At 38.9% G+C, this 12308-nt stretch overlaps 1 protein-coding gene across 7 annotated transcripts in view; it reads right to left on the reverse strand.

The window, feature by feature from the left end:
* prpf40a (PRP40 pre-mRNA processing factor 40 homolog A) overlaps positions 1–12308 on the reverse strand; it is a 59134-nt gene that overhangs the window by 16158 nt on the left and 30668 nt on the right. For all 7 annotated transcript variants that reach the window (XM_061878986.1, XM_061878984.1, XM_061878980.1 and 4 more), the window contains 7 exons: positions 10356–10595; positions 10173–10278; positions 7767–7831; positions 7500–7664; positions 4336–4444; positions 3283–3433; positions 2921–3054 (listed from right to left, as the gene is read on the reverse strand). In XM_061878986.1, coding sequence (XP_061734970.1) covers positions 2921–3054; positions 3283–3433; positions 4336–4444; positions 7500–7664; positions 7767–7831; positions 10173–10278; positions 10356–10595 — 970 coding nt within the window. The remainder of the gene's footprint in view (positions 1–2920; positions 3055–3282; positions 3434–4335; positions 4445–7499; positions 7665–7766; positions 7832–10172; positions 10279–10355; positions 10596–12308) is intronic.

Consider the following 12308-nt stretch of genomic DNA (forward strand, 5'->3'; position numbering starts at 1 on the left):
TGTGTGGGAGAGTGGTTTGCTGATGTCAAGGTGTGAATCGAGTGGTGAGGGTGGGGTCATGGTATGGGCAGGCATATATTATGGACAAACAAGTTCAGTTTATTGATGGCATTTTGAATGCACAGAGATACCGTGACAAGATCCTGTGCCCCATTGTTGTCCAATTCACCAGAGACCATCACCTCATGTCGCAAAGATCTGTACACAATTCCTGGAGGCTGAAAACACCCCAATTATTGCATGGCCTGCATACTTGATGTATATGTCACCCATTGAGCATGTTTAAGATTCTGTGGATCGGCATATATGACAGCGTGTTCCAGTTTCTGCCAATATCCAGCAAATTTGCACAGCCATTGAAGAGAAGTGGACCAACATTCCACAGGCCACAATCTACAACCTGATCAACTCTATGCGAAGGAGATGTGTTGCACTGTGTGAGTCACAACCAGATACTGACTGCTTTTCTGACCACCACAGATCTCCAATTAAACAAAACTGCACATTTCAGAATAGTCTTTTATTGAGGGCAGCCTGAGGCACACCTGTGCAAGAATCATGCTGTTTAATCAGCATCTTGATATGCTACAACTGTGAGGTGGGATGGATTATCTTGACAAACAGATTTGTGAACAGACTTTGAGAGGAATAGGTCTTGTGTGTATTGTAAATGTTTTAGATATTTGAAGTCATTAAAAAAAACGGGAGCAAAAACATAAGTGTTGCTTTTATATTTTTGCCGAGTACATTTTGGCCCATACACCCCTAAATTGAAAAATCCGTTTTGACATCACTAAATATCACCACCAAGGCTTGATTTTAAGTTTTCAGGACTGATGGGGATCACAAATACAACAAAACAGGTACAAACAAGTAAGAAAATAAGGTTATGTGTATTAGGATCCCAAGTTAAAAGGTGTTTTGAGGTAAGAAAAAATAAAACAATTTGAAAATAATATAAGAAAAGTCAAATGTAATCTCCAATCTTCTTTACAAAAAACCCTTAAAAAAAACATTTAGCTATGCTCAATTCTTCAGCTACCAAAAACACAACAGAACAAAATGGGAATTAAGTGGCCTGGTTTAAGACGACATGTTTAAATGTCAGCAGCAATATTTATAATTGATCTTTAACATCGGGGTTTTTATAGTTAATTATTATAGGACTTACATACATAGACTTTAGCCAGGAACATGAACCTGCCAACTGCTCCATGATGCTCTGAAAATTAGTTTTAAAAAGTTTTTTTTTTTTTACTCATTACTTTACCAAAAAGGTAAATGAATTACTAGCATAATTACTCTTTAATAAATGCAATTCATTACTAGACAAAGTAACTGAGTAACTTCAAATATCTGGCATAATGCAGTGGAGAAGTTTAAAATGAGAGCAGTGTGTGAATTTGCGTTTGCCTTTAAAAGATGGTGCCTGTTGTCTTGGGACATGTGAAGCCAGCGATACTCACAGGCATTTTAGCAAGAGCTGTTTTTGTTAGTTTAGCAGGCAAGCAGCGGCAGTTTGTCGGCTCTGATGGCAGCTCTTTTGAATCTTTCACTGGTTTGTGTTACCTCTGCTTAATAAATGGATTCAATGTGCTTTCATGGCTGTATGTTCTTCTCAAAAAAACGGGTATTGTTTGCATGGCAAGTTTGCCAGTTCAATCATTGATTTGTTGGTCAATATTTACTAGCGCGCAGTGTAGTCTGTGTTAAGTTTTAAGGTGGTGAAAAAAAGCCAGTTATCTATTACTGACCAACTAAGACCTTGTTTGTTCCGTGCTGGAAGACAGAGTGTCTGAGCTAGGGGATTCAGTCCCGCTCCTCTCTGTGAATTGGGCAGGGAGGGAAGGACACACAGCTTTCAGATGGAACAGAGTGATCAGTGACACTTCCGTGTCAATCACTTGTCCATTTGGTTACGGTTTAAATTTCAAACATGCTATACACATTTTTACTGTGGTTTTATCAAATTTGGATGGATTTATTTTGGAGCAATATGCTAATTAAAGGGTTAAAATCGGTATCTACACGTGTGCTGCTATTTTCCCCAATACTCGCACAACCTATTTTTAGATGCAAATGCGACTGAAATACTCGCCCTGTACACCCCTGGATTTAAGTGTCTGAAACTTCTGTGATTTTAAAAAGCACAAAAACTTAAAATAAAGGATGCCTGCTCGCCAAGTAGGGACTTTTATTTATTTATTTTTTTACTTAGCAGGCGGCATGTATCTATTCTTTCATGTATCTCTATGCTGTGTACACTACATCCAAAAAACGGAAATGACAACAATGCATGCGTCAGTAGTTAACAGGCTTGTAGATATATCAATGTCAATAATCAAATTTAATACATTGAGTCTATATAATATATGCGCTATAATAACAATGTACAATAATTTTAGATGGATAGTCTAATCTAAGCTTCTTAATCGTAAGGTGCCCAAAGATTCCCAGCTCTAATCGCTTTACCATCTTGAATGTATAGTAGCAAAACAGAAGAATACAGTAAATCTTTAACATATGTCTCAAAAACAAGGATGGCAATACTTTACCGTATACGTTGTAAGGGTTTTCAATAACTGTTAAGATTGTATATGCATGTTTTTGCTAATACATTTAGAAGCAATTCCTACTTTTTGTTTGCATCCTTGCATTAGCTTATAATGTTTTAACGGCATGATGTACTTTTACGAGACATTGTGAAGAATACTGCACTGAATCTTCATCTAAATTGCAATATCTGCCCAAAAAATAAAAAATAAATCACAATTTAACATTTCCCCTAAAAAGCATAAAAAAGTGCTATTCCTTCACTGATTAAAATGACAGATTTAAACGATAGAATTAAAGACCAAGCATCTATATCAACTAAATGTGTGACGTGTCATCGTAGAGCTGTGACAGCTGTTCTTCTTACCTGGAAGCCTTCTCTGTTCTTGCGTTGTCTCCTCTTCTCCCTGAGAAGAGTCTTTTGTTTTTCCTGCTCCTCCTCCTCTTCCAGCGCACGGATGTGCTCCTCAAAACAAATAAGTGCATCTTCTTTGTCCATATCTGTTGACAGCAAACATAAAACAAACTAAGGTGAGGGCTTCACTTGTGGTATAAAATAATGGTATATGACATTTTTCTCAAAGGAAGACAAAATCAGCCATATTTTCAGTGTGTTGCTGCACTAATTGTTTATCTTATGTTCACATGTAAAATAGTCTATTGGAAATTTAACATGATTGTGAGAACACGACATATTGGGCGATGGAACAAAAAAAGATTTGTACATACTCTGGAGCTCCTCATCCTCTGCAAAGGTGGGATTGTCGAGCAAGTACTGCTGAGCTTCTGACCAGGTAGTGCAGTAGGTGACATTGGCCATGTTGTCCAGAATGTTCTTCAGAGCATCCCAGTTCCTGTTCCTCAGTTGTTTGGCTCGCTCCTAGAAGAGGAAAAAGGGACTCAGACTTTAAAATCGGTTATCTCTTTAAAAAAAACAACAACAACAGATAAGATAGCATCACGTTGACCGAAAACCACAACACCACCATCACTGTTTAGTTCTCCAAAAATATAAACTGTTAAACTTAACTAATATTCAAAGATTAGCATCAATACGAATGGCCCAACGAATCCTAAATAACACTGCACCAGAGCCACTTAAGCACTTTGTCCAGTTTTCATCTGCTGTGACAACTAGAAAAACACAAGCCTCCAACAGGGGGCAGTGTAGTGTACCCAGATCTAAAACATATTTTGCACAATCAGCCTTTTCATATAAAGCAATAAAGGAATGGAACGACCTCACAACATACTTGAAAAATTTACCAGATTATTCTTTATTTAAAATTCAAGTTAAAAAGTAGCTTTGGAGCAATCAAAACTGGTCACACGGTGACTAATGGTGGGCACTATGTTTGACAGATCAACTTAATGTGTATTATATTTATCCATGACAGCATTTTTGTTGTAAATTGTGAGTTGTGTGTATTAAAATCATGCTTGTTTTTACAAATTACGACAGGTGTGAACAAGAGCATGTATTGTCTGTGTGATGATGTAAATGAGATGTGGTTGTATTGTATATTAAGTACGTTTCCATGAATGGGCATTTTAAGACTTTTCTTAATTTGATTACATGATATGGTTATTATTATTGTAATAAATTTATTGCATGATTTTTGTATCCCTTTCATTTAGGTAGCTAGGGACTGCAGATGGAAATGAGCTATTTAGCTATAATCTGGTACAGAACATATCTGTCTTTGAGCGTAGTGTTTCTGTGCATTGTCCCTTCAAATAAAGACGAAACTAAACTAACCTCCAAAGTCAAGGTGACCTTACCTTCTCTTTCTTAGCCAGATAGAACAAAACATCTTCATAGATCTCCTGTCTGTCTCTCTCAGGAACACAGCTCCAAACTTCTTGGTCACTGAACATCTGCTCTGCTTTCCTGCAGACACACATGGACAAACACGATGATTTTAGATATTGTTTTGGGGATTTCAATGTAGTTGATTCAACATTTGGTTCAGTTTTTGGTTACACGTCAGTACATTGACAATTATAAAACATCAATAGAATTCAATAAAAAAATGTCTTTAAAGGGGCTGTTTGCAACCTTTTCAATGTGTTGTAAGCATTATGTCCCGCCCTCTTACAGCTTTCAGCATGTCATTTCATTAGATAGATATAGATAGATAGATAGATAGATAGATAGTACTTTATTGATTCCTCCAGGAGAGTTCCTTCAGGAAAATTAAAATTCCAGCAGCAGTGTACAGAGTTGAGATCAATTTAAAAAAAGTAAAAAGTAAATAATGGGGGTTTAAAACGAAAAAAATAGAGAAATATTACAATAATAATTAAAAAAATACAAAGCAACAATGGGATTAACAATATAACAGTAGACAAAGTAGGCAGTAGTGACCATGTTATGAAAACGTATTGCACTGTTATTGTTTTGCATCCCCTGTCATCCTAGTACCCCCCGCTCCAGAGAGGAGTTGTACAGTTTATGGCGTGTGGGACAAAGGAGTTCTTGAGTCTATTAGTCCTGCACTTGGGATGAAGCAGTCTAGAACTGAACAGGCTCCTCTGGCTACTGATAACACTATGCAGAGGGTGACTGGCATCATCCAGGATACTCACTAGTTTGTCAACAGTCCTCTTCTCTGCCACTGTTGACAAACTAGTAACAAGTGCATGCACATTAGTGTGTTGTTAGCGAATGATCATTGAATGTATATACTATCATAACACGACTAAACATTCTTAATTGCTTCTTGGAGACTGCTTTTATGTTGGTGCACGCGCTCCCTGGAGTGAATGGCAGGCCTTAACGCCAAACAAATTCCTCGGAGCGGTGCGCGATTGTTTTTAAAGGGGAACATTATCACCAGACCTATGTAAGCGTCAATATATACCTTGATGGTGCAGAAAAAAGACCATCTATTTTTTTAATCGATTTCCGAACTCTAAATGGGTGAATTTTGGCGAATTAAACGCCTTTCTGTTTATCGCGCTGGAGGCGATGACGTCAGAATGTGACGTCGCCGAGGTAACACACCCACCATTTTCATTTTCAACACATTACAAACACCAGGTCTCAGTTCTGTTTTTTTCAGTTTTTTTGACAATTTTTTGGAACCTTGGAGACATCATGCCTCGTTGGTGTGTTGTCGGAGGGTGTAACAACACTAACAGGGAGGGATTCAAGTTGCACCACTGGCCCGAAGATGCCAAAGTGTCTGCCGCCAGACCCCCATTGAATGTGCCAGATTATCTCCACATTTGACCGGCGATGCTAAGACAGACATGGCACAGAGATGTATGGATAACCTGCAAATGCATTTGCAACGATAGTAAACGAAATCACAAAGGTGAGTTTTGTTGATGTTGACTGCCAGCTAATCGATGCTAACATGCTACGCTAATTGATGCTAACATGCTATTTACCGGCGGTGCTAAAGCAGACATGGCACAGAGATGTATGGATAACCTGTAGATGCATTTGCAACTATATTACGTTTCCTTCCACCCACATTTAATTCGAAAAAAACACTTACCAATCGACGGATTTAAGTTGCTCCAGTGTCAAAAGATGCGAAAGGCGATGCTAACGCAGCTATTCGGCCATGCTATGGCTATGAATAGCGTCAATAGCTATTCGCTCAATAGCTTCAGTTTCTTCTTCAATATTTTCATACTCCAACCATCTGTTTCAATACATGCGTAATCTGTTGAATCGCTTAAGTCGCTGAAATCCGAGTTTGAATGTGAACTATATCTTGCTGTGGTACTCCCATTGTTTGTTTACATTGGCAGCACTGTGTGACGTCACAGGGAAATGACCAGTGTCTTCGCAGAGAGCCGAAAATAAGGCACTTTAAAGCTTTATTTAGGGAGATTCCGAGACCGGTAAAATTTTTTAAAAAACTTCAAAAAATACAACAAGCCACTGGGAACTGATTTGTACTGTTTTTAACCCTTTTGAAATTGTGATAATGTTCCCCTTTAAATATAATTAGTAGTTTGAGAAACTATAGAAACTAATACAAAATACATGTGTTCTGTTAAACCACTAATGGTAACATAAACTGGGGTTATATTTTTTGGTTTGAAAAATGTAACTGAGCAAGATGCAAACTTTAAATCATGTCTCCGCTTGAACATTACTTGAGACCTAATATCTTCTGCAGTTGATTAAATAAACTTCACAGCCACTGACTAAAATACTAATAAGGCGTTGGATGTAAGCGACACAAACATATTTATTTGGCATTACAATCTAGCTGCCAGTGGTGAACTGTTCTAGATTACTGCTCCAATGCCCAAAACAACTTTTGAAACAGGCTGCCAGTTGAGTTCAAATGTGAGCCTCCCCTCCCATCTGTCCTTCCAGATGACTTTCAGACAAATGTCCAAGTTAAGATGAGGCAGTGATATGTTGAGCAAAGCTTATCAGAGCGACAGCAGTACTTATATTTTCATTTTCATTAAATATAAAACTTGATGGTGTAGCGGTTGCTTTAGGACATAATTCACCACACCTCTTTACTTGACTTTGTCATCATTATTTACTTTCATTGTTCGATTGTGCACATATTGTAGTTCTTGTTTAGCATTCATATATGCAGTTAAGAGTGAGTAATTCGGAGCGGCCCCTTTAAGTGACCGCCAGGAGATTCTCCCAAAAGTGGGGGTTTTTTGTGACCACCATTCTGAGTCGCTCGATGTTAGGAACCATTCATTCTCGTCTTTGATGAATAAACGACGCACACGTTTTTGTGTGTCAAACCATACTTCAAGTTGTCTTGCTTTCACGCTAAAAGCGCAACAATGGTTTATTAACAGTATTGGTGCGATGAGCACTCGTTTACAAGAAAGGCGGCTGGTACAAACAAAGATGAGCCTAAGTCGCACATGACATGTTGGTGGGGACAATCTCTGCGTAAGCATATTATCTTTTAGGGAGTTTCGAATCAATTAAAAAAAGAAGAGCATACTTGTATCTAGTAGTAGATGTCATCTTGTCATGATTCTCCAGGAACCTTTGGAAGGTTTCTTTGGACTCTTTGTACTTAATTCTGGCCTCCTCTTTTTCTTCCTTCTCGGTTTGTACTTTATACGCATTGAAAGCCTGCTTCTTCTCACTCAGCTTGGGGAGAGCACTTGAGAGACAAAACAAAATGTGAGGTCATAGAAATTGTTTACACTTGCTACAGTCAATAGTAAAAAAAACAACAAAAAAACATCACAGATCAATGTGGTACCTGTAGCGAGGATCATTAATGATCAATTTCATAGCCTGTTCCCATGAAGAATTGGAAGACACACCCTGAAACAACACAATGTTGAACATAATGAATTCTATCCATTTCATGTCATTTATTTATTACAAATTCTATTAAGAAAGGGTGAGGCAACCACTTGGAAGTAATGGAACCGTGATAGATCTCACAACAGACCATTTGTCTAAATAGGTTTCTCCCCCTTAACTGACTGATCACAGTCATTTTGATACATAAAAAAATTCAAGATGACATATTCCATAGCAGGGTTTCCCACACATTCATTTGTGGCGGCCCGCCACAAAAGAATTACGGCCGCCACAAAAAAAAATAAAAAAATGGTATATATTTTTTTTTCGGCTTTTGACTCGCTCGACCGATCATAAAAGCAATGGGACTCTGTCTGTGAATGGAGCTTGCAGTTACATGTTATATAAATATGTAAATATTATATAAATATGTACATAAAGTGTTGTAATTGTATTCCAACTCCGCGTTTTTCTTGGTCATCGCTGCCGCCCCCCCCCCCCCCACCCCCGCCGCCCGACCACACCACCACAAATAGATGCCTGACCTGTGGGAAACACTGCATAGCTACAATCGGTGAAAAATTAAAAGCTATCATATTTTGGTATCTTGAAAACATGTTTCATTGGCCGGATTAAGACGTTGGAATGCTTGTATTTCTCAAGAATGATCAGTAGGCTGAAGTTACTTTGTTATAGTTAGCTAGTTTAACTCCGTTTTCACGACCTTCTGTTCTACAGTTCCACAAGGCTGTGGTAGTCACCTTTCTTTCAAACAGCATTTTATGTTAATGTAATATTTAGCATAACAGTTTGATTTTTTTATTTTTATTTTGCTAATCGTAAAGGAAGAACATTTATTTTGATTACCAATTACTTGTTATGAATGACCTAGATAGTTGAAGGGACAAGACAGAGACATTTTCATAATGACCAATAGACGCAGGGTTAAAAGGTGTGGAGCCCCCGTCATTCAGAGAAGTGTCACAGAGGATTTATGTAAGTGCCCTTTCTGCCGCTTGTCTCTCCAAGGAAGGACCTCCAGCCTCTTTTATGGGTCGACACTGCCACGTGCTTGTCACTTGTCACAGTTATTCTTACTCACTGATCCATGTCTCAATCTCTGGCTGCTTTAATCCCAGGCATAAAGATCTTTCAGAAAACAAAACAATCTCAAAGGAGAGTAGCATATTTTTAAAAAGGGCCTTATTATTACAGCAAAAACTCTAGTTGCAAGGTGTACAGCTGCCCATTTCCACAGCAACAGGAGGTGACAATCAGCAACTCAGCTGCAACCTTGCGGCAGCTCAGGGGATTGGATTTCCATGGAAATGCAATAGATGTGCTGATTAACACATCAGGCAACCCTCACTGCTTCCTATAAGGGACCATTGGGATTTGCGGGACATCAGTGACACATAATCAGCCGCACAGCGATACTCCTGCATTTCACAGAATAATAACTAATTACCTCATTTTTAACAGTGTGTTGATTTGGAAAAACTGATTGTTTAATCGCTTCTTGAAGCTACTGATGCAACAAAAAGTGCACCACTTGGCTGTCTTAGGACATTCAGACATGGAAGACCTTTAAATCCCATTCAAACAATGTCTCCCTCACAACACTACAACTAACATACTCAGTGGCTTAGTGGTTAGTGTCTGCCCTGAGATCGGTAGGTTGTGAGTTCAAACCCCAGCCGAGTCATACCAAAGACTATAAAAATGGGACCCATTACCTCCCTGTTTGGCACTCAGCATTAAGGATTGGAATCACCAAAAATTATTCCCGGGCGCGGCCACTGCTGCTGCCCACTGCTCCCCTCACCTCCCAGGGGGTGATCAAGGGTGATGGGTCAAATGCAGGGAATAATTTCGCCACACCTAGCGTGTGTGACAATCATTGGTACTTTAACTTTAACATGAAAACAGGAGTTCAGAATATTCAGACAAGACATGCCTAATTGCTTTAAAAATATATATATTTATTTTCCATAGACAAAAAATGTCAATTCAAACGCTCAGTTACTTTTGACCATTAAGTCAATGGATTTGTTGTTCAGTCTCAAATTAAAGCACTTAATGCTGAAGCCACTTAGTCTGCTTTGGAAGCAGTTAGCTCATTGGTAAGATGACAATGAAATTGCAAGAGATAAACACATTAATTATGTTGGTAAGACTATTTGTGAATAAAGTAAACAAAGCTTGGCATTATTCCAATCTATTATTGATATTATGTGACCAACATACTTTACTTATTACAGATGCAAAAGCATAGTATGTCCAAACAGCATGTTTGCACAAACAGGCCCACACTGTGTTTGCTCATGTCTTTCTAAATGACAGCCATGTTTTCACTTACCTTCTCCTTGAGGAGCTCCTTGAAGGCCTGCTTTGCCTCCTCCTTCGTGTTCCATTTGTAAACCTTCTTCTGAATTTCAGGACGTTCTTCCTTTGTGACTTCAACACTGATGGGAACACACGTCATTATTCAGACAAAGACCAAAATAGACTTCCCACTACACATGATCAGATTACGCTCTACCTGGCTGGGGCCTCAATGGGGTCGGTGTTCTCTGATGAAGCCACAGGTGCGTCTGCGGTCTTGACCTCAGCTGTGTGATGAACGGCGGCCTGGGATATGTGTTCCTCTGGGATGGCTTCAGTCGGCTCTGCTTTCACAACAGGCAATGCAGATGCTGTGTTGTCTGCTTGTAGTACAGGATCCGCTATGACAACAGGAGATGATGCTGCTGCTGCTACTGCAGCGACGACGTCTGTTGTTCTACAATCACATCAGATCAGCCACAAGATAAATTTAGTACTGATTATTAAAAAGGTTAGCGTTTCTCACTTCATCGCTTCTCATTTTGTCTGTATTTGATGTTCACAAAATAAAGCAACACCAGCCACGTGTACATGAACATTTATTTAATCTGATCATCATTCGCAATAAAATGTTACTGTGTACATGGATCCTGAAAGAATGATCTGATTATGATGTGCATTTTAAAGCATCACACCTTAAATAGAAATACTTTTACTATGACATGCGCAGAACCTGATAAACGGAGAGGTGTGTTATTTCTGCTACGGCGCCCTCTTTTGGACATTTCTGCTCACTGCAGCTGCTGAATAAGCAACGACTTCCACTGTAAACAAACATGGCTTTGTGCATTTCTGCCTGTCTGACGTTATCACACTATTTGTAATTTTTCCCTTAGTTCACTACTTTTGTTTTACCTCTCTTTTAGAAATTGAGCTGTTCTGTGCTTTTTATGTCGTGATTATGTACGCGTTATGATGCATCTTCTAGGTATCAACAACCTCAGTGTTAATTTCCACATATTAATCCTGTACCCTTCCAACCAACCATACAAACTGAGGTAGAAACTATTAAAGAGGGTTGAGTTACTCCCTGCCTTCTAAGAATCACTGTTTATTGATAGAAAAATAAAAGCTGTGCAATGTGTTAATTTCAACAAACCAAAAATTAGGGTTATTCGGTGTACCGGTACTAATAAAGTACTGTGATACTAATTGATTGAAATCGGTATAATACTGCCTTTGAAAAGTACAAATACCGTATTTCATTTGAATGCCCGCTGTATGGCGGTGACTACAGAGTCGAAGCGCATGATGTTGAGTGTGTTAAAACGAACACACAACGTGCATACAAGCAATAACATCTTGGAGAGGAAAACAGGCGAAAAAAACGACAATTCTATTGGTTGATAAAGAGTGTGCATAAAACGCAATATGGAGGTATTAAGACTTCTAACCTAACAATAAAGGTGACTCTTTAAAACACAGAAGCGCTGCGCTTCAAGTGTTGCTTTAAAACACGTCTCTTCAAATGTGGCGATTACTATTATCACCTTTGCTTCAAACTAAGGTAAACATTTCAATAATAAACATTCAGATAGGCTCAAGGAGTTTAAAAGAGTGACCGGTAATGATGTAGTTGTTACACCTGTACTGCTGTTCGGCTCCGGTGCAGACCGAAGTAGAGGAGCACAGGGCAGACTTTCCCTTTAGGGTCGATATTTTCGTCGGGTTAACACACACTTTACCCGCCAATGTGTCTGCTAAGCTCTGCTTACAGGTCAGAATGACGAGGCCGTTGATATGTGACAATCAGGTTGCTTTATTATTAGTTTTGCAGGACAACATCCGGTGGACACATTTAGAACAGCAGTTTCTTTAATTTAAAAATGCAGGTCAATTCTACACTAAGCCAACTCATCTTGCGTGCCGGATCAGGCCTGCAGGCCGCATGTTTGACATCCCTGCTCCAGACCATACTTTTGTTTTTGTTAGTCTCGTTTCAAACCAACAATCTAAACAGTATGTAACGCTACGTCTGTAAATGCTGAATGGTGGAAGTCGGCAGGAAGACAATCGCATCATTCCGAGACCACCATATTTTTCGGATTATAAATCGCAGTTTTTTTTCATAGTTTGCGATTTACACTCTGGAACGACTCATGTGTGAAAT

This window comes from Nerophis ophidion, linkage group LG19, assembly GCF_033978795.1.
Source record: "Nerophis ophidion isolate RoL-2023_Sa linkage group LG19, RoL_Noph_v1.0, whole genome shotgun sequence".
In the NCBI taxonomy this organism is placed as follows: domain Eukaryota; kingdom Metazoa; phylum Chordata; class Actinopteri; order Syngnathiformes; family Syngnathidae; genus Nerophis; species Nerophis ophidion.